Source organism: Carcharodon carcharias, chromosome 16, assembly GCF_017639515.1.
Source record: "Carcharodon carcharias isolate sCarCar2 chromosome 16, sCarCar2.pri, whole genome shotgun sequence".
Classification (NCBI taxonomy): Eukaryota; Metazoa; Chordata; class Chondrichthyes; order Lamniformes; family Lamnidae; genus Carcharodon; species Carcharodon carcharias.
The window spans coordinates 73,957,538-73,981,560 of NC_054482.1; the positions used below are offsets into that span (position 1 = coordinate 73,957,538).

The 24,023-nt window shown below is 39.2% G+C and overlaps 1 protein-coding gene across 4 annotated transcripts in view; it reads right to left on the reverse strand.

The window, feature by feature from the left end:
• eps15 (epidermal growth factor receptor pathway substrate 15) overlaps positions 1-24,023 on the reverse strand; it is a 176,852-nt gene that overhangs the window by 94,794 nt on the left and 58,035 nt on the right. For all 4 annotated transcript variants that reach the window (XM_041208187.1, XM_041208185.1, XM_041208183.1 and 1 more), the window contains 2 exons: positions 20,099-20,246; positions 16,756-16,841 (listed from right to left, as the gene is read on the reverse strand). In XM_041208187.1, coding sequence (XP_041064121.1) covers positions 16,756-16,841; positions 20,099-20,246 — 234 coding nt within the window. The remainder of the gene's footprint in view (positions 1-16,755; positions 16,842-20,098; positions 20,247-24,023) is intronic.

The following is a 24,023-nucleotide window of genomic DNA, read 5'->3' on the forward strand; positions in this document are numbered from 1 at the left end:
GGAGAGACCAAACGTAAACTGGGCGACCGCTTTGCAGAACACCTGCGGTCTGTCCGCAAGAATGACCCAAACCTCCCTGTCGCTTGCCATTTTAACACTCCACCCTGCTCTCTTGCCCACATGTCTGTCCTTGGCTTGCTGCATTGTTCCAGTGAAGCCCAACGCAAACTGGAGGAACAACACCTCATCTTCCGACTAGGCACTTTACAGCCTTCCGGACTGAATATTGAATTCAACAACTTTAGGTCGTGAGCTCCCTCCCCCATCCCCACCCCCTTTCTGTTTCCCCCTTCCTTTTTTTTCCAATAAATTATATAGATTTTTCTTTTCCCACCTATTTCATTATTTTTAAATATTTTAAAATCTTTTATGCTCCCCCCACCCCCACTAGAGCTATAACTTGAGTGCCCTACCATCCATTCTTAATTAGCACATTCGTTTAGATAACATCACCAACTTTAACACCTATGTGTTCTTTTGTTCTATTGTTGTTGACATCTTTTGATGATCTGCTTCTATCACTGCTTGTTTGTCCCTACAACCACACCCCTCCTCCACTTCTCTCTCTCTCTCTCTCCGCCCCCCCACACACACACCTTAAACCAGCTTATATTTCAACTCTTTCTTGGACTCGAACTCAAGTTCTGTCGAAGGATCATGAGGACTCGAAACGTCAACTCTTTTCTTCTCTGCCAATGCTGCCAGACCTGCTGAGTTTTTCCAGGTAATTCTGTTTTTGTTTTGGATTTCCAGCATCCGCAGTTTTTTTGTTTTTATTCCTTACTGTCTACCCTATCTATGCCTCTCATTATTTTATACACCTCAATCATGTCCCCCCTCAATCTTCTCTGCTCCAGGGAAAATAACCCTAGTCTATCCAATCTCTCCTCATAACTAAAACTCTCCAGCCCAGGCAACATCCTGGTAAATCTCCTCTGCACTCTCTCTAGTGCAATCACATCCTTCCTATAATGCGGATTCCAGAACTGTTCAGAGTTTTATACAGTTCCAGCATAACCTCCCTGTTCTTATATTCTATGCCTCGACTAATAGAGGCAAGTATCCTATGTGCCTTCTTAACCACCTTATCTACCTGTCCTGCTATCTTAAGGAACCGGTGGACATGCACACCAAAGTCCCTCTGATCCTCGGTACTTCCCAGGGTCCTACCATTCATCATGTATTCCTGTGCCTTGTTTGTCCTGACCGAGTGCATCACCTCACACTTATCCAGATTAAATTCCATTTGCCACTGATCAGCCCATCTGACCAGCCCGTCTATATCCTCCTGTAATCCAAGGCTATCCTCCTCCTATTTACCAGCCCACCAATTTTCATGTCATCCACAAACTTACTGATCAACCCTCCGACATTCAAGTCTAAATCGTTTATATATACCACAAACAGCAAGGGACCCAACACTGATCCCTGTGGAACCCCACTGGACACAGGCATCCAGTCACAAAAACACCCCTCCAATTCTGGATCCAATTTGCCAACTTGCCTTGGATCCCATGGGCTCTTACCTTTGTTATCAGTGTCCCATGCAAGGCCTTATCAAATGCCTTGAAGTCCAAGTAGACTACGTCAAATGCATTGCCCTCATCTACACACCTGGTCACCTCTTCAAAAATTTCAATCAAACTGGTCAGACATGACCTCTCCTTAACAAAACTATGCTGACCATCTTGGATTAATCCCTGCCTCTCCAAGTTTAGATTATATTCTGTCCCTCAGAATTGCTTCCAATAGTTTCCCCACCACTGGCCTGTAGTTCCTTGGTTTATCCCTTCCTCCCTACTTGAATTACAGTACCACGTTGGCTGTCCTCCAGTCCTCTGGCTTCTCTCCTGTAGCCAGAGAGGTATTGAAAATTTATTCCAGCGCCCCTGCTATTTCCTCCCTTACCTCACTCAACAGCCTGGGATACATTTCATCCGAACCTGGAGATTTATCTACTTTTAAGCCTGCAATACCACTTGGCACCTCCTCTCTTTCTATGCTAATTTCTTTAATTATATCATAGTCCTTCTGCCTGATTTCCATACCCATGTCGTCCCTCTCACTTGTGAACACCGACACACAGTATTCATTTAGAACCCTACCTACATCTTCCAGCCCCACACACAAATTACCACTATGGTCCTTAATGGGCCCTACTCTTTCCCTAGTCTCTTATCTTAATGTACTTGTAAAATAACTTTGGATTTTCCTTTATTTTACCTGTCAATGTTTTTTTGTGCCCCCTTTTTGCTCTCCTAATTTCCTTTTTAAGCTCCCCCTACACATTCTATGCTCCTCTCAAGCTTCTGTTGTTTTGAGACCTTGGTATCTGCCATAAGCCTCCCCTTTTCACTTTATCCAACCCTGTATATCCCTCGACATCCAGGGTTCCCTGCATTTGTTGGTCCCCCCCTTTGTCTTTACTGGAATATGTTGGCCCTGAACTCTCCCTATTTCCTTCTTGAATGAGTCCCACTGCTCTGACGTAGGTTTACTAAACGTAGCTGCTCCCAGTCCACTCTGGCCAAATCATACTAAAGTCGGCCTTCCCTCAATTTAGAACTCTGATTTCTGGCCCATCCATGTCCTTTTCCACAACAACTTTGAATCTAATGGAGTTTTGATCACTAACTACAAAATGCTTCCCCACAATTACCTCTGCTACTTGCCCAGCTTCATTCCCTAAAATTAAGTCCAGGACTGCCCCCTCTCTTGTAAGACCTTCTACATACTGGCTTAAAAAGCTCTCCTGGATGCATTTTAAGAATTCCGCTCCCTCTAAACCTATTGCACTATGACTAACCCAGTTAATGTAGGGAAAGTTGAAATCCCCCACTATTACTACCCTATTATTTTTACATTTCTCTGAAATTTGCCTACAAATCTGCTCTTCTATTTGCCTCTGGCTGTTTGGTGACCTATAGTACACGCCCAGCAATGTGATTGCTCCTTTATTGTTTTTAAGTTCTACCCATATGGCTTCATTTGAGGAGCCTTCTAAGATGTCATCCCTCCTTACTGCTGTAATTGATTCCTTGATCAATATTGCGATACCCTCTCCTCTTTTACCTCCTTTCTGTCTCGCCTGAAGACCCTATATCCTGGAATACTGAGCTGCCAATTCTGCCCCTCTCTCAACCATGTCTCTGTGACAGCAAAGACATCATACTTCCATGTGTTAATTCGTGCCCTCAACTCATCTTCCTTATTCGTCAGACTCCTTGCATTAAAATAAATACCATCCAACCTTGCCAAACACCCTTGTGCCTTAACTGGCCTATAATTTCAATGCCTTCCAGACTCACTTGCTCTCTCTTCTAATTTTGGCTGTGTATCTCCCCCTGCTGCATCTCCTCTCAGGATCCTATCCCCTGCCAAATTAACTTAAACCCTCCCCAACAGCACTAGCAAACCTCCCTGCAAGGATGTTGGTCCCATTCCAGTTCAGGTGCAACCCACTGCCCCCAGAAACAGTCTCAATATCCAAGAAATCTAAAGCCCTCCTTCCATTTCTCCAGCCACACATTCATCTGGACTAATCTCCCATTTCTATACTCACTAGTGCATCAGTGAATAAGGTAAATTCAGAGAAAAACGATAAAAACATATTTTTTGTTCATTCACAGGATGTGGACATCGCTAGCTAGGCCAGCATTTATTGCCCATCCCTAATTACAAACATACGTAATAGAAGCAGGAGTAAGCCATTTGACCCCACAAGCCTGAAGAAATTAAATTGGCAAAAGTAATCTGAAGGACATGTTCATAGAATACATTTGAGGCAGTTTCCTACAAGGATACATTGTGGAGCCAACCACAGAAGAGGCTATTTTAGATCTTGCTTTGTGTTACGAGGCAAAGTTAATTAGTAACCTCATTGCAAAGAATCCTGCGGGGAAGCAATCTTGATATGATGAATTTTACATCAAGTTTGGGTATGACATACTAAAGTCCATAACTAGAGTATTAAACTCAACCAAATCCAGCTACATAGGCATTGAGGTTGGCTAAAGTAGATCTGGTAATTATATTTATAAATAATATTAAAAAGTATGACAATCATCAAGCAATGATGGACATTTTTTAAATTCATAATTCCCAATACACATCTCATTAGGCAATAAAAACTCCTCACGGAAAGTTATGTTGGTTAACTAACGAGGTGAAGGATAATATTAAATTAAAAAATTATAATGCCAAGATGGGTAATAAGTCTAAAGTTTGGGAGAATTATAGAAACCAGCAAAGAATTACCAAAAAATTGATAAAAGAGAGAGAAAATAGGAGTAAAATTTCAAGAAATATACAAACTGATTGTAAGAGCCTCTACAAGTATGGTAGAGTCTAACAAAAGTAACGGTTGGCACCTTAGAGGCTGAAACAGCAGAAATTATACTGGCGAGTAAAAAATTGGCAGAGATGTTAATCAAATATTGTATGCTTATCTTCACAGTATAAGACACAAAAAACATACCAGCAGTAACGGGGAGCAAAGGGTCTAATGACAGTGAAGAACGGTAATCAACATTAGCGAAAAAAAGGTCTTACATAAATTAATGGGATGAAAAGCCAACAAATGCTGACCTGATACTGGACCTGATGATCTATATAACTAGGGTTCTAAAAGCAGTGGCTGCAAAGATAATGGATGCACTTTGTTTAGATGCTTTTACAGAATGTGGGTGTAACTGGCAAGGTCAACATTTGTTGTCAACCCTAATTGTGATCTTTCAGAATTCTCTAAATTCTGGATTAGTCCCAGTAGATTCAAATGTAGCACCTCTATTCAAGAAATGAGGGAGAGAGAAAACAAGGAATTACAAGCCAGTTAGCCTGACATCAGCCATCAGGAAAATGCTGGTGTCTATTTTAAGGAGGTTATAACAGGACACTTAGAAAATTGTAATATGATTTAGACAGAGTCAACATGGTTTTATGAAAAGGAAACTACTTGGCAAATCTGTTAGGAGTTTTGTAAAGATGTAGCTAGCAGGGTAGATAAAGGGACCCAGTGGATGGAGTATATTTGGATTTTCAAAAGACATTCAGTAAGATGCCACATGAAAGGTTGTTGTATAAGCCTCATGCATTTTGGAGTGATATATTAGTATTGGATAGAGGATTGGTTAAAAACAGAAATGAGGGTAGGATTAAACAGGTTGGCAGGCTGTTGCTTGTAGGATGCTGCAAAGATCAATGCTGGGGCCTCAGTTATTTACAATCTACATTAATGACTTATATGAAGGGACCAAGTGTAACATATCCAAGTTTGTTAATGATGCAAAGTTTAGTGAAAAAGCAAGCTATGAAGCAGACACAAAGAGTCAGCAAAGTGATACAGGTGGGTTAAGTGAGTGGGCAAGAAGGTGACAGGTGGAGTATCATGTGGGGAAATCTGAGGATATTCACTTTAAAGGAAGAATTGAAAATCAGATTTTTTTTTTATCAATGGTGAACTTTTAAATGTTAGCATTCAGAGGGATTTGGGTGTCCTTGTACATGAAACACAGGAAGTTAACATGCAAGCAATTAAGAGGGCAACTGGTATGTTGGCCTTTACTGCAAGGCAGTTGGAGTACAAGATTAAGGAAGTCATGTTTCAATCTTTTCCCCCCAAAGAATTGTGTAAAACAACTGATTGGAAACTACTAGAAATGATTTCATCAGTTTGGTTAACTGACTGAACTTTAGATGTTCAGACTCATAATCTAAATTCAGCTCAAAGCCTCAAAGCTCTGATGGCAAGCCCAAGCTTTGGGGAAAGGCAGAGGCTTGCAAGTAAAATTTGAATGAAGGTGTTAAAAAAATACAAAAGATAAATAAATGGATATATTTAATCATGTTATTATGAAATAGGTAATTGTTTGAAATTTTAATTGTTATGAAATTTGAGCAATAGTACAGCAACGTCCTGCAGCCAGATTTTGCAATTACTGAGCAATAAGTTACATAGATAGTTTTTACTGTAAATAAGGTCATAGGAATTTATAAAATAATGAGAGGTCACCATTTGCAGACACAAAGTGTGTGCAGACACAAGGGCCCAGAATTTCCACTAGGTTGTGCTGGTTTCATCTACGCTATTCACCCAGAATCGGACAAACCAAAGAAAGGGAAATGAATTTCAAGCACAAATTATGTCCAGCACAAATCAAGCTTCTGCAATCTTTTGCACTTGTTTAACAAGCATTGGGCCGGAAGCTGGCGACACCAACAAAACTGGTCAGGCCCCAGATCAAGTTAATCACTGTAGCAAGTTTCCGCTAACTGCACCTATTTGCAGGCCTTCGAGGAGACTCTCAAAATTAAGCTTTTTGTTAGGCACAAAGGACACTAATAGGCACATTTCATATGTTTTAAAAAAAAAGGTGAAGAAACTGACTACTGTACAACAATATAACCAGTAAATACTCCTGTGTAGATTTTATTTTAAATAAGTCTTTTTCAATTATTTAAAATCCAGCTACTGAGATCTGTTGACCAGACACTGATTAAAAATGCTTATCATTTGTGATTTCATCTGTATTAATAAAACTGCACCAATTTACCACTCCCAAATATATCAAGGAGCATTTTAATGGAATTTCTTTTTAAAAATTACATTCTAAAATTCTGCCCAATTATGCTACTTCACAGAAGATTTTATGTTCATTGGTGTACAAATGAGTTTGAACAGAAACTAAGCAAAAAAAAAACCTTAGTATTAGCTTCCCCTTTCATACTAATGTTTCCTCACCTCTCCCTTGCTTTGCTGTCATGAGCCTCATCTTTACTCCTGTATCCACTTCCTCCCATTTCCACTGCTTCTTCCAAGGGAAGGTGGTAAGAGATCACACCTCCCTTCACCTTAATGCATTACCCTCCTTCACATCCTTCCTATTTCTTTCAAAAAGGCTTTGTTTAATGTCAAAATCTGACTCACTTGATTTTTGTAATCAACTAAGAATGAGGAAAGAAGGTCTCTCTCACTTACATATAGGTGTCGGTAATTAGATCATGTTTCACAGTCATAAGCAATTAGCATTTACCATTTCTAACGATCAACAAAACACAGGTAAGAATTACTTGGATTCAAAATTAGTTGAACTATTGCTGTTAATCAAGCCTGTCTCTCCCATTCTCATTTTAACACCAGTCACTCAATTAACAAAATATACCTGTTGAAGTTAACAGTAAAGAAAAACTACAACTTGTAATCAGTAAATTGTTTTTTGCTCCTCTCTTACACATGGCTACTGTTTAAAAAAACACAACTATAGATGTTAACTGATTAAAGCTTTTCCAATATGTCATCTAACTTTTCTTCTGATTGATGATTGTTAGAAGCGAAAAGAAAGTACACCTGACCGAACAATACTGGGAAATTAGTTACAGTGCATACCTCAAACTGCACAATCCAAATCCCTGTAGTCCTGGAATCCTTTTCCCTTCAGGTGCTTAACCAATTCCTTTTTGAAAGCCATAATTGAATCTGCCTCCATCACATGCTCAGCTAGAGCATTCCAGATCCTAACCACTCACTGCATAAAAAGGTTTATCCTCATGTTGCTTTAGGTCCTTTTGCCAATCATCCTAACACCCACTAGTTCAGTTCATGATGGAGAGCAGTAGCAGAGTGGTCACCCTACTTGGCTAGTAATCCAGAGACCTGTATCAATGATCAGGAGACAAGAATTCCTTTCCCGCAAGAGAACTTAAACTCAGTTAATTCAATAAACTGGATTGTTGTTAATAAAAAATCTGATGTACTAATGTCCTTTAGGGAACAAAATTATCCTTACCTTGTCTGGCTTATATGTGATTCCAAACCCCAATCAATGTGGTTGACTCTTAATTTCCCTCTGAAATGGCCTAACAAGGCACTCAGATATATTCAAGGCAGTGGCTCACCACCAACTTCTCAAGGGTAATTCAGATGGGCAATAGGACATGACATTATAGCACTGACATAGGGTTAGCATATTATTTTGACCTGCTTACTTTTTGGCTTGAAATTGGATGAGCTATTAGAGTTTTTCCGTTTGGTATTTGTGCTATCTTATCTACCTAAAAAAGGAAACACTGAAAAAAGTTCAACACAAATAAAGTTAATGTGACTGCACCACCAAATAATGGAGTTAATGAGAATGAAAAAAAGGAGTCCCTGAAAATTAAAAAGCAACCCTTGAGAAAATCTCAAAAAGAGCCCTCGAAAAAAAAAATTGACCACTGCCCCTGTTTATCAAACCTAGGGTCCTATATACCTTTTTACCACTTGCATAACCTGATCTGTTATCTTCAATGATTTGTGCACATGCACCCCTAGATCTCTCTATTATTGCACCCCCTTTAGTATTGTATCCTTTGGTTTATATTTCCCCTCCTTATTCTTCCTACCAAAATACATCACTTCATTATCTATACCGTGTTTAAATTTCATCTGCCATGTGTTCGTCCAATTCACCAGCCTGCCTATGTCCTCTTAAAATCCATCATTATCCTCTTCACAATATTTCCAACTTTTATGTCATCTACAAATTTCAAAATTGTGCCCTGTACACACAAGTCTTATTCATAAATATATATATCAAGAAAAACTCTGGTCCTAGTGCAAATCCCTGCGGAATCCCACTGTATACTTTCCTCCTGACCAAAAAACAACCGTTCACCACTAAACTCTGCTTATTGCCACTCAGCCAACTTTGTATCCTTGCTGCCATTGTTCTTTTTATTCCATGGGCTTCAAATTTGCTGGCCAGCCAGCTATGTGGCAAATTATCAAATGCCTTGTGGAAGACGATATACAAATCAACCACATTGCCCTCATGAACCCTCTCCATTACTTCATTAAAAATTTGTCTTTAACAAATCCATGCTGGCTTGCCTTAATTAATCCAGACTTGTTCAAATGACTTTTAATTTTGTCCTGGGTTATCATTCCCAGCATTAAATTGACTGACCCGTAGTTGCTTGGTTTATCTTTACACCCTTCTTTGAACAAGGGTGTAAACATTTGCATTTCCCCAGTCATCTAATACAATCCCTGTATCTACAGAGGATTGGAAGATTATGGCCATTATTTCCACAGTTTCCACCCTTACTTCCCTCAGTATCCATAGATGCATTCTGGTGACTTATCAACTTTAGGCGCAGCCAGCTTTTCTAATATTTCCTCTCTATCAATTTTTAGCCCATTCAGTATTTTAACTACCTCTTCTTTCACCATGACTTTGGCAGCATCAAGTTCCTTAGTAAAGACAGATGCAAAGTACTCATTTAGTAACTCAGTCATGCCCTCTGCCTCCTTGAGTAGAACACCCTTTTGGTCCTTGATCAGCTCCATACTTCCCTTTACCATCCTTTTATTCTTTATATGCTTATAAGACTTTTGCATTCCCTTTTAAGTTAGCTGCCAGTCTCTTCTCATTCTCTCTTTGCCTTTAAGTCCTTTGTCACATCATGTCTGAACTTTCTATACTTAGCCTGCTTAATTGTACAGCATTACCAACCTGGTAATTCTAAAAATAAATGTGGAAGAGCCACCCAATGACCTCAACATTAATGACATAGCAAGCTATTAGGAAAAATAATTGCAAATATTTCACTTGATGCCAAACTAATGCCACTCAAGAAGACTTAAGACACTGGTGATGAAGAAGATGTATTTTTATTTGTATTGAATTTTAATTCATGAAGCATTCAAATAACCACTGTATATTAGGCATGTGAAGACAAGTTCTGGTTTGTAGGAAATGTAGGTCCACTTATAGGAATGGTAGGTAATGCTAAACCCAAGAAAACGTGCAGTATAAATCCAAAAAAAGACAACACCTATGAACTGCTGCCACTAATCTGCACATTCCCTTTCTTGCCAGGAGGGCAAGACCACTAGATCATTGCTGTAGCAATCATTGTTCTGTAAACAATGGATAAAAGTTCAGATGTGGAGGTTGTGCCTATTCCACTTTCCCCAAGATAGAGCATCCATTACCACAAAGTGTCTCTTTTATGGTCTAACTGTTACACAGATACAACTTCTCTAATACAGTGTCAATGGAGATTTAAAACCCTATCCTTCAATTTACAGATCATCAAAACAGTATTATAAGCCACTTTCTAACTAGTCCCACTTACCAATATTACAGTGAAAGTTTAGGGACCTTTCTGCATCCTAATAATGATTGGCACCAAACCCTGGAGATAGGATATTTTTGTTCAGCCTTAAGGAAATGCTTTCCACTAGCTGTTGTGTCAAGGTTCAGCTAGTTCATCTGTTTTAAGGGGCACAGTATGTGCTTATTTAGGCGGTGTTCAGGAGAATGATTGCAATACACTCACATTTAAATCCTGTAGTCACCTACACTAGTCATCATGTTTCTTCTGGTGCCTGCAGTTCACTTAGTGAGGGCTCAATTAGTGATGTCTGACCAGTTAGCGTGGCTTAGTAATAGGATCTAAAGGGCTAAATGTCACTGGGTGTAAGGATCCTTCTCATTTAGTTCCACATGAACCTGCAAGTGAATTTATAAACTGCTAACTTTTAGCTGATTAAGCATCATTAGTATCTTTGCCTAGATCTGGGCATGGGGGTTGCTCCCAAATCTTGTCTTTGTAAATCTGTATCTAAGCTTCCTGGATTTGGGTTACTGGGTGAGTCCTTACAAGGAGAGCACACACTCAAATAGCAACACTATCTGTTTAAACTCTTGGAGAATCAAGCATGGTGATTGCCTTCTGTTTGTGTCAGACACCTTGGTGACCAAACTGGTTAATCAATCACTGGGTAAAATACATACTTTGTTATGTTTACAAGATATTGACTTTTCACAAATTCAAGTGGTCATCTTACTGGAATTAAATTTTATTCAAAAGAAGAAGCAATTCATTCTCATGAGAAACTCATTAGTAAACTCTGTTTAAATAGACTAGCTCTTATTCCTACTCCTATTTATCATGACTAAATCATACATTTTCAAGCCAGGGTCCCCAGATCCAGAATTCATTCAAATCGTTCACTTTTGCATACTGCTTGAAAAAATTCTGCAATTGCATTTTTTTCCTGAAGTTAGCACAGAGAGTCCTGAGAAGTGTGACAATATTGGCACGGGCACCTTATACAGAAAGGTTTGAATATCAAGCATGAAATGAATGGCCAATATAGCTGCATTTGGTAAAGATGTGCAAAATGGCTCAGGGATTATGTTTCAATTCAGTTTCAATTCAAAGTGCAAATTATGCACTTAATTTATTACATTGATTTGCTTTGTTGTCAAATGAGACTGTTGCATCACAATTGCAAAGAAAGAAAGAACAACCAGGCACATGTGACAGTGAGAGCAAGAGCACGCATATGAGATAAAGATAGAGAACTAGCCACAGGAAAACTGAGAAAGATTTAAAAAAAAACAGAAAGCACCCAAAAGCCAACAATGAAACGACAATTAATTTTTGGACGTTAAAAGCATTTTACAAAAAACATCATTTTAGCAGCACTTTGAAGTTAATAAATAAAGTAGCTTGTAGTTGGGCTAAAGTGTTAGTTACAAGGCTGCTAACGGCTTTGTGAGCTGACACGAAATGTGCGAACCTTACAGACTAGGTTCTATCTCCAATCTATGCTGACAAAACTCTCACAACTGATCATTAACCAGTGACTCCTGCAGGAAGTATGAGAGTGTTCATGAATTGAATGGTAAATGAGGATAGAATCAATCATAGAATAGAATCATAGAATGGTTACAGCGCTGGTCATTTAGCTGTTATATCCATGCCAGCTGTCTGCTAGAGAAACTCATCCAGCCCTATTCACCTGCTTTTCCCCATAGTCCCGTAATTTTTTTCTCTCCACACAATTATCCAATTCACTTTTGAAGGCTTTGATTGAATCTGCTTCCACCACACTCTCAGGGAGTGCATTCCAAATCCTAATCACTTACTGTGTAAAGAAGCTTTGACAATAACTTTAAATCAATGTCCTCTATTTCTCGATCCTTCCACCAATGGAATCAGTTTCTCCCTATGTACTCTGTGCAGACCCTACACAGACATCATTGGCTTAGTATTATTGTTTATGGAATTAACACGCTCCAGGACCTCTGAGTATGTGAACTTGTCCTAAGGATACATCTGAGACAACAAGGGTGGAAACTGTTCAGCCTTTTCTCTCGCCCAGCATATGTTGTCCAGGTCTCACTACTTTAGAGGAGTGCAGAGGACACAGGCTTGGCAGGCTCGCTGTTTGGTGTTCAGTCAAGTTGCTGTCGGTCCACACTTTCTTTCTCAGCTTGGACATAACAGCTGCAGCTTTCGCAGTGTAAACGTAGACTTCTGCATCGAATGATAGATTGCTGGTGATTGCGGAGCTTAGATAGGTGAAGCTATCAGCAACCTCCAAAGTCATATTGTCAAAGCTGATTGATGGTGATATGGCAACATCCTGGACCTTGACTTGTCTTCCTGATGCTGATAATCAAACCAAACTCCTTACAGGTGTGAGAGAGCCTGCCCATTTGCCGCTGAAGGTGTTCCTTTGTATGGAATGTTAATGCAACATCAAATGCAAAGTTGTAACCAGTAGTTAATGGCGCAGTACCTGGCAGTTTGTCAGACTTTACTTCGGCAGCTCTTAATGTATTCAGGGTCTTTTCACTTAGATCTCTCTCGCTATTAATGAGAGCAGATTGCTTGGCTTCAATGACACGTTTCATCAGAGTGATGTTGCCCTCAACCAGTTAGTGATTTTCCACCCTTGCTTCCCATATATCGAAAGAGTGGCATTGGAAGATGTCATCAACAGTGCTATCAAGCAACACTTACTCAGCAGCAACCTGCTCACCAACGCTTAGTTTGGGTTCCGCCAGGGCCACTCAGCTCCAGCTCTCATTATGACATTGATTGAAACAAGAGCTGAATTCCAGAGGTGAGGTGACAGTGACTGCCCTTGACATCAAGGCAGCATTAGACCGAGTGTGGCATCAAGAGCCCTAGCAAAATTGATGTCAATAGGAATCAGGGGAAAACTCTCCACTGGCTGGAGTCATACCTAGAACAAAGGAAGAAGTTATGAATGTTGATGGCCAATCATCTCAGCCTCAGGACATCATTGCAGGGTTCCTGAGGATAGTGACTGGGGCTTAATCATTTTCAGCTGTTTCATCAATAAATTTACTCCAAAATAAAGTCAGAAGTGGGGATGCTCCCTGATGATTCCAAAATGTTTGGTATCATTCGTAACTCCTCAGATACTGTAGCAGTCCATGCCCGCATACAGCAAGACCGAGACAACATTCAAGCTTGGACTGGTAAATGGCAAGATTGATTGGCTATCTCACTACTGTTTGAAGGATCTTGCTGTGCACAAATTAGCTATGTTTGCCTACAAAACTATGATTATACTTTAAAATTGAAGGGCTTTAGGACATGTCGTGCATACAAAAGACTCCATAAAAATACAAGCTTTTTATTGCTTCTTTAAAAACATGTAATATAGGACATCTAGCACATACCCAGAAATGGTTTTAGTACCTTTCTATTTGCTAGCTGCAAAACACAATCATTGTACAGATAGTCAAGGTATATTCCATCGAAAGGGAAAGGCAAGGCAAACAAATCCAGAGCTCCCTGGATGAAAAAGGAGATAGAAATTAAGATAAAGAAGAAAAAGTGCGCTTATGACAGTTGTCAGGTAGAAAATACAATTGAGAACCAAGAGGAAGACAGAAGGTTCAGAGGGGAGGTGAAAAAGCATATTAGAGAAGTGAAGAGGGATTATGAGAAAAGACTGGCAGCCAGCATAAAGGGGAATCCCAAAGTCTTCAATAGGCATATAAATAGTAAAAGAGTGGTAAAAGGAGGAGTAGGGTCGATTAGGGGCCTAAAAGGGAATGTACTCATGGACGAAGGGGCCTTGGCTAAGGTATTAAATGAATACTTTGCAGCCGCCTTTACCAAGTGACAGACGAGGAGACTGTTCAAAATTGATAAGGAGGAAGTGTTCAGTACACTGTTGGTACTTAAAGTTGACAAGACACCAGGACCGGACGAGATGCATCAAGGATATTGAAGGAAGTGAGAGTAGAAATTGCAGGGGCACTGGCCACAATTTTTAAGTCCTTCCCTGGACCCTCCCCTAGACCTCCTAGGGGAGGTGCCAGAGGACTGGAGAATTGCAAAAATTATGCCCTTGTTCAAAAAAGGTTGCAAGGATAAGCCCAACAATTGCAGGGCAGTCAGTTTAACATCAGTGTTGGGCAAGATTCTAAAAACAATTCGGGGTAGAATTAATAGTCACATAGAAAAATATGGGTTGATAAGGAAGAGTCAGCATGGATTTCTAAAGGGGAAATCGTACTTAACTAACTTGCTGGTGTTTTTTAAAGAGGTAACAGAAAAGGTCAATGTTGATTAGGTGTACATGGACTTTCAAAAGGCATTTGATACAGTGCCACACAACCAACTTGTTAGAAAAGTGGAATAAAAGAGACAATAGCAACATGGATGCAAAATTAGCCGAGAAACAGGAAGCAGAGAGTAATGGTCAGTGGATATTTTTCGGGCTGGAGGAAGGTTTGTAGTGGAGGTCCCCAGGGGTTGTTATTGGGACCCTTGCTTTTCCTGATGTATATTAATGATCTTGGTGTGCAGGGGATAGTTTCAAAGTTCGCGGGGCGTTTAAATTGTGAGGAGAACAGTATAGAACTTCAAAAGGACATAGACAAGTTGGTGGAGTGGGCAGATAGGTGGCATATGAAGTTCAATGCTGAGAAGTGTGAAGTGATGCATTTTGGTAGGAAGAACACAGACCAACAATACAAAATAAGGGGTGAAATTTTGAAAGGGGTGCAGGGGCACAAAGGCCTGGGTGTATACGTGCATAGATCATTGAAGGTAGCAGGACAGGTGGAGAGAGCAGTTAATAAAGCAAACAGTATCCTAGGCTTTATTAATAGGGGCATAGAGTACAAGAGCAGAGAGGTTATGCTGAATTTATATAAGACACTCATTCAACCTCATCTGGGTATTGTGTACAAATCTGGGTGCCTCACTATAGAAAGATCTGAACACATTAGAGAGTGTGCTGGAAAGGTTTACAAGAATGGTTCCAGGGATGAGAAACTTCAGCTATGAGGATAGATTGGAGAGGTTGGGACTATTCTCCTTGGAGAGAAGGCGGCTAGGAGGAGATTTGATCGAGGTGTTCCAAAATCATGAGAGCCTGGACAGAGCAGATAGGTAGAAGCTGTTTCCACTAGTAAAAGGATCAAGAATGAGAGGGCACAGGTTTAAAGTGATTTGCTAAAGAAGCAAATGTGACGTGAGAAAAAACATTTTCACGCAACAAGTGGTTCGAGTCTGGAATGCACTGCCTAGAAGTGTGGTGAAGGCAGGCTCAATCGAGGCATTCAAAGGACATTAGATGATTATTTGAATAGAAACAATGTGCAAGGGTACAGGGAAAAGGCAGGGCAATGGCACTAGGTCATAATGCTCATTTGGAGAGCTGGTGCAGACACAACGGGCTGAATGGCCTCCTGTGCCGTTAAAATTCTGTGATTGGATTTACAAACAAAATATAAAACTATATTAAGACTGTCTGAGAAAACTGGATAGCCCAAAACAACATCACTATGATTATGCAAAAATAGAGCACCACAGGAACCCAGAAGGTACTAAACATTTTCAGGGGCCAGGAAATACAATTGTTGGATACTGGGGTTTTTGCTGACAACCTCACCCACACCTTTCCTGATCTCAGCTGAGCTATTGGAGATGGAGACGTCATCAGTGCCAAGTGGAATTTAGATGTTTTCCAACAGAAAATGTGAAAAAATATGTACTAGAAACTAAAACAACCTGTACTGCTCTCAAGTTCCGCTGGTGACTGATTAAGCAATGTTACTGTCACAGCCATCTGAACAGAATGTTTACTTCCCCTTTCTCAGTTGTGATGGGGTCAAGCAAAACATAACTACAAATAGGGAAAGGGGAAGAGACAAATAATTTAAAAGAAGTATAATTAATTCAATGAATTTTTACTTGTAAATGTGCTTTACAATACAATACTTGGCACATCATAACATTCAAGGCTATGGGCCAGGTGCTGGTAAATGGGATCAGGTAGGTAGATCAGATGTTTCTCACGTGTCGGTGCAGACTCGATGGACCAAAGGGCCTCTTCTACACTGTGATTCTGTGAAGACTTATTCTAAAATATTGTGCTCATAAAACCTGATTTTAAATATGCTCAAGAGTCAAAAATCATCAGACAGCAGATCCTTCATTAAAATGCTCTAGTCTCCTCAAAAGGTCTGCAATTTTTGCAGGTTGTGATAAGGAAGAAGGCAAAGGGTGAATGCAGTGTTTTGTCGGCCAGTAAAAATATCCCATGCTGATCCAGCAACTCTTAGTGACATTTTGCTTTGTGCACACAATTATGAGGTTGTTTTTTTTTAATTCGTTCATGGGATGAGAGTGTCACTGGCAAGCCCAGTATTTATTGCCCATCCTTAATTGCACTTAAGATGGTGGTGGCAAGCCAACATCTTGAACTGTTGCAGTCTAAAAACAATAATGTGTACTTGCATGTATTTACCAGTAATTATAATATCAAGCCTAAGTGAACCAAAAGAATAATTGCCATCAGTTTTAGAGTTATTTTATAAAATAGCAAATAATTACAATGTTAAACAATCACACAGTTTGACACAGCTTTGCCCATTGGAGGTACTTTTGTACAGTGCAGTTGCATATATAAAGTGACAACATTTTGTTTACCTGTGAAGATCAGCAATTTCATTGTGTATAGAATCAAGTTCTTTGATGGCTGAAAAGTCAGTTATAGTGTTCAGGGTTGCTCCATTCTGTGAAAAGCAAGTTTTAGGTTATTTAAGCATCTAACTTCTAACACTTCACAGCATTTAAGTTATAAACAGGTTTAAGTTCAAGGCTTTACTTTATTTCATGGATGAACTATCATTTTGTAGCTTAAAAAGAACTTATGTAAAATCAACTTTCTAAGGCATAATTCTGGGTCTGAACTCACCCAACAAACAGTCTGCTGCTCCAACACAAAGTGACCAAAATTGGCTCAACCACACCATCAGGCATCAAATCCAATGGGATGACCTACCAAATGGCATGTATACTTTAATTCTGAGCACCAGATTAAAGTACATGTATCTGTTTGCCAATGAAGCAGCACAACAATTGGATATAGCCAAAGACAACTATAACAATGTTAGATATCCTACACATGACCCTAATGCTAACTGGAAGCACAGAGAAACTGGCACTGTTCTTTAATCTTGTTAGTTAATGTGTTAATTCAAAACAATAACAGATTATTTAGTTTAAAAGGAAGAAAAGTTTAGTTTAGCACTCCTTAGGAACTCCTTTGGAAGATTGTGAAACTTGAATTCTTTTCTTGGTAGATTAAATAACTTTTTACCAAAATTGTGCTTGATGAAAATCTTAAGTGAATTAAAAAAGAGCAGTCTGAAAAAGAAATGTCTGCTTTCATGACCAAAAGATGATGAACAGAGGTGATAGATTAAACAGTAAATAATAATGCTAACCTTGCGTTTTTAACGAAGAAGTGTTACAATAGGCTTCCAACGTTATTCACATATTATGGACATCAAAGCAGTGCAGCAAAGGATGGCTGGCACAGTGAGAAAGGCATAGAGCCTGTAGCAAAGCAGAGGCCAGTAGAATGCAAGAAAGAAAGGTTTAGCAAGAATTAGTAAAGCTACAAAACAGAATTGGATTAATTGTGGAAAATCAAACTTCCAAGAACCACATTCTTAATGAATTTTTGCTTTGGGTCAAGCAGCATCTCAACAAAATGAAAATCAGAATTTCCAGAACAAGGAGTACTATAAAACACAATTATTCAAAAGAATCAGTCACATACCCAGAAAATGTATTTTTACATGTAATCAATTTGTTTCACTAAGATACATTAATGTGCAAAGTGACTTGAAATTCAGGAAGGAATTAATAAGAGAACCCTGAGACAAAGGAAGCATTAGACTGTCACCAACACACTTTTCTCCTTCAGGAGAATTTCTGGTGGAAGCTTTTATTTAATTGCAGAAAGTTCTTCCCCTCCACTGTTTATTTTCTCCCCTTACTGGAGCCCTACTCTTGAGACATTGCGCATCCATCGGGAAAAGAGGATTAAATCTCCTGCCCACCAAACCAATGTGCAACAATTGGAGAAAAATGTTGTACCACCAGCTAAAATAACAGAATTACTATGCTGTAATATTCCTAATTTATAGGTTACCAAAATAACAACATTTCCAAAAGAATACATATTTTAAAATATAACAATTTAAAATCATAAACAAAAATAGAAAGTGCTGGAAACATGCAGCAGTTAACACTTGAAAGGAGAAAGACAAACTAATGTTGGCGTCTTGGACAGTGTTCTTCTTCAGAAGATCAAGGGATATACAAAACGTCAGAAAAGAGAGGGGAAAAAGAGAATGGATGGAAAACTCAATCAAATAGCACCACAATCATAAATGGAAAAAATTAACAAAATCAATAGATTGTTAGATAATACAAGGAATAATTCTAAATACACAATAGATAAATGGTAAACAACAGTAAGTTACAACTAATTAAAGTTATGAGAAATATAACCTTGGAAAATGCAAAAAATTGAAAAAAACTGAACAAAAACCACACAAACTGGAATTAAAATTGAATGACCAGAATAGCATATAAGACCAAAGGAAAGTCAGAGCAGGAATATGGAATCAAGTGAAAGTGAAGAGCAATCTCGTTGTTGTGAAAGGAAGTGGTTGAGAGTGCAAGCACTGTAAATGTACAGTATTTTGGCCGAGTTTAGCAGAAGCTTCAGAAACAGGGTTTGATATTTCTGCTGGGTATACTAATTCTTAATATGGACTTGAGTAACTTCGGCACTTGGCTGCATCTGAATGCCAGCATTTTGATTATATTTTCAAATCTGTCTTGATTGACTTTCCTTTCTTAAAAAAAACCCACCATTTTTTGCTGTTTTGAAGGAGAGCATTCATTATATTAGTGTGTTCCATGTGTCTGTTACCATCTATTTCTTGTTTGAAAGTGTATTCTACATTTATTAACTTTTGTGTCCCCAGCATCACTCATGTTTCTCACTCCTCCTCTTTCTTTCTGATTCTATTAAGATGCTTGTTTCCCCTCAGTATTCCGTTCTGAGGAGGGCTGTTGTTCAAAATGTTAACCTATCTTGTTCTTTCTGACAGATGCTGACTTGCTTGTGTGTTCCCAGCAATTTTTTTGTCATAATAAACTCATCATGTCTACCATTTGCATGACAAAACTCTACATTCTATGATTCATAAGGATACTAAACAAATTAAGAGCAGTTAGCTTTCTTTAATACAGAAAATTAAAAGCAAGATGAATGGGACTATCATGAGTTGTTTATATAGTCAGCAGAATATAGAAAATATGCAAAAAGCTTGTAACAGCTCAGAATCAGCTTTGAAATTCTTATTCATCAAGAATTTTGCAATCTATATTATTGCTGGAATCAATTTTAATAGCACATATTACACCAGTTTCATATTTCTACTGATACACTTTTGAATGAAACTTGTTTCTTCTCTTTCCTCAAATAGGAAGTATTCCTCAGTATTTTCTAAAGAAATGTCCATTTCTTTTATGGCTGCTGAGTTTCCACCTTTAGCCTTGCACTATATGGCAGGAAGAAAAAGGTAAGGGCAGAAGATGTATAAGAAGAATGTATGAAACGATCATATGACAGGAATGGGGCATTTTAGTGGAAGTAACAGTTGTTCATTAATATATTCACAATCCCTTACACCAGTCATGCGTTCGCACACTTTCCTAAATCAACAAAAACATCACAAGATTCATGATTAGAATGATAAGAATTCAACAATAATTTTATTTGAATTGTTTTGGACATACCTAAATCTGAATCATTGCTCAGATCAGCGCAGTTAGTTTTATTTATCCTGAATATGAAGCTAAGGGCCAGTGTTGGAACAAGTAGGTTAGCCCACATCATCCTCATAAGAGCTGTTCAAAGCTGGTCACATCACTGCAGTGCTAAAGTCATGCCAAAAAAACTCTTTACCTTTTGTGCACTGTCAGGAGGCATCATCTCTGCTGTGAGAACCTGAGGTGGATCAATGCCTTTTGTTATCTTCTGGTTTATTAAATGTAATGCCAAGGCAAACTGCTCCTTTGAAAGCTTTCCACAATCATTTGTATCACAGAGTGCCCTGTGAAGGGAGAAAATTAAGGCAGCTCAACAGGTCTGCTAATTTGTATCAAGTAAGTAGGATTAACTTAATTTAGATTTGGGTCATTTTACTTTCAATTCCCACGGTTGAAATTGCAATAATGGGTGGAATTTTACGGCCCTGTTGTTGCAGGGGTGGGGCATTAAAAATGCAATGAGCCCTTCAAAATTCCATTGACTTTGGCGGGACTGGAAGATCCTGCCGATGGGAGGGTCGTAAAATTCTGCTTTTGTCATGTAGTTTTGCACATTTAAATTAAGCTTGAAGCAACAAAAATGAACATAGTTTAACTGCACAGTCATCAAAATATGAATTTTTAATATATTTCTTAACCCCTCTGAGCCACAAACTATGCAGTGCCAATCGCTAATCAGTGGCCCATGAAAAATTTGCTTCAAATCCACTTGAACTGTGGAGAAATACCCAGCAGTACAACCATTGGTTCCTTTCAAGCTTGGTTGTGTTTTGAGAAAGAGAATATTGAGTTATAGTGCTGCTTGGTCCTTCACCGGTGAAAGTGAGTAAAGGTGATGAATTAACAATTTCATAGAAAAACATTAAAAACAAATTGGTTTCAGTGTAATTTTTCCTCAGGGGAAGGACAATGATTTCCCACTTCCCTGCCAAAGATGACGATACATGCTAGAGAGTTGAGTTCCATATGATCCAGTGATATCTTGTCTAAGCTGCTTTAGTCATAATTTCAGATGATTGATGTGTGGAAAATTCTTTTCAGTAAACCAGGCTAGCGGGCTAATCGTCAACACCACCATGCAGACATGCATAGTTCAAATATCAAATTACCAAGTTTTCCAGAGATGATACTGTTGCAACTTCCTGTCAGGTCTATAAGTTAAGATTCCATTTGACCTTATAGCCTCATCACTTAGTTTTTCTTAGTTCCTTTCCTCTGAATTCAAAGATATTCATTAATTAGTCACCAGGAAATTAACAATAATGGTTTTGAGTTCTCAGGAGACAAGCTGATACTCCCAAGGGCTTTTCCAGTGACATTATTCACCATAAAACTGAGTACATTGCTGCCAACTCCCTGACTCTAAAATGGACAGAAACCATATCCCATTAAACTGATTCACCAGGTGGTTCAGAGCTTCAGCAGAAATCACCAAATTCCCTGCAAACATTTCCCTTTTCTTCCCACAAAACCCACAACATAATTTTGCATCTCACACATGGCCAAAGGAAGATCTTCCACTGCATGTGTAGACTGTGTACCGTGAAGACAAACTTTGGACAGAATTATTAACTGCTTCAGTTGCACTGTAACTTTTCTGCTGTTTTCATATCTTCACACTCGTCCCTTGAAGAACAGTGTGAAACATTGGAAAAAGTTGCAGACTGATTAGCAGTCTGACAAGCCTCAACAGAAATACTGCTTCCATGGCCAGTATCATCTTTGTGGCAGCTGGTGGGTGGTTAGTTCCAAATGGTGTGAGGGTGTCTATATTTTTATATTTGATTTGTATGTTTTTGAGGCAAAACAGAAACTGAACTGAAAATGAAATTGAAAGGGAAGCAGAATAGGTAAGCCTAAAAATGAAATTCAACTTCCTATTTTCTAAGGAAACTAAAAACAAACTGAAATTAGGAAATTGAAACAGAAACCCTGTTGAAAGACATAAAAGGACACAGATCATTCCAGCAGTAGTAGCGGTTGTTAAGTTCAATGGAGTCGAGTAACAAGCTGAGGAAGACTCAAGAAGAGGCTAAATCCAGAAGCTGAGAATAAGCAAAGATACAGTTGCTGCAGCTGTTTCTGTTATTTGAAGATAACATTGGTGGATCTATATCATCCAGGCCGGGCTGAGCAGGTTCCACCAACATGTGCCATTTGTGGTGAATACCATGCCTGTGAAATTCGGGTCGGTTGTGTGCTGCTGTTGGCTAGGGGTCAGGCTAGCTCTTAGGAGAGGAGCTAAAATTCTTCATCAGGAAGTCATAGTTTGAAGGACTTTATGACTTGCTGTGATCACTAAAAATCTGAGTGGACTGTTCAGCCAATTCATATGATCTATCTTAGTTGTATTACCATATAATGTACAAATTATAGTTTATATTCAACCACAATTTGCCTGTTAATTCATGTTTGACTTGTGTTAATTCTAGATGTTAGGATATAGGATGGATAGTATTTAGCATTTACCTTGTTGACTCTTGTATAGCATTTTTTTTCTTGTTTTAAACAGTGGAACTTGTGACTTCATTCCCTTCATAAATAACTGGGATTTTGAACACTGACTCTTAAAAAAATGTTACTGGTATCTACGAACATCATAACAATAGCAGGAAAGATTTATTGCCTCCCACAACCCATAAGATGAGGGAAAATCACCATCATCCGTTGGATGTGAGTATCCCAATAGATGCCAACCCAGACCTCATGGTCAGTCATTATACGCCATGATTGTCTGGAACAGAACTCAAAGACTACACTTTCCAACTCAGAGATGGGAGTATCAGCAAAAACTGATTCTCTGGTCGTTTGTTGCTCAAGGGATGTTGCACGGTGGAAACTGGCTGCTACATTTGCCAACAACAACATCATCTTATATTATATAGCATGTTTAGTATAATAAAAATCCCAAGGCACTTCACAGGAAGATTATAAAACAAAATATGGCACTAGGCCACATATGAAAATATTAAGTAAGGTGAACAGAATCTTGGTCAAAAAGGTAGGTTTCAAGGAGCATCTTAAAGGAGGCATGTGAGGTGGAGATATGTAGAAAGGGAGTTCCAGAGCTTAGATCCTAGGCAACTGAAGGCGCATTCACCAATGATGGAGCAATTAAACTTGGGGATGCTAAAAAGGCCAGAATTTGATAAGCACAGATGTCTTAGGGGTTTGTGGAGATTATGGAAGTGGGGGAGCGAGGCCATGGAGGAATTTGAAAACAGGGAAGAGAAATTTAAAATCAAGACATTGCCTGACTGGGGGCCAATGTAGGCCAGCAAGCACAGAGGTGACAGGTGAACATGACTTGATGCAAGACAAGACCCAAGAAGCAGAATTTTGGATGACCTCAAGTTTACAGAAGGTTGAACGTGGAATACGTTGGGATAGTCAAGTCTGGAGGTAACAAGGCAGGAGCTGAGATAGGGCGATGTAACAAAGCTGGAAATATGCATCCTTAGTTTTTTTATTCTTCCATGGGATGTAAGCGCCACTGGCAAGGTCAGCATTTAATGCCCATCCCTTGAGAAGGTGGTGGTGAGCCATATTCTTGAACTGCTGCAGTCTATCTGGTGTAGGTACACCCACAATGTTGTTAGGGACAGAGTTCCAGGATTTAGATCCAGCGACAGTAAAGGAACGGCAATATAGTTCCAAATCAGGATAGTGTGTGACTGGGAGGGGAACCTTCAGGTAATGGTGTTCCCATTTGTCTGCTACCCTTCCCTTCTAGGCGGTAGGGGTCATGGGTTTGGAAGGTACTGCTGATTGAGCCTTAGCAGATGCTATGGTGCAGCTTGTCTATCGTACACATTGCTGCCACTGTGCATCAGTAGTGGAGGGAGTGAATCTTTCAGGTAACGGATAGAGCGCCAATCAAGTGAGCTGCTTTGCCCTGGATAGTGTCGAACTTCTTGAGTGTCTTTGGAGCTGTGGTCATCCAGGCAAGCAGAGAATATTCCATCACACTCCTGATTTGTACCTTGTAGATGGCGGATAGGCTTTTGGAAGTCAGGAGGTGTGTTACTCACTACAGAACTCCCAGCCTCTGACCTGCTCCT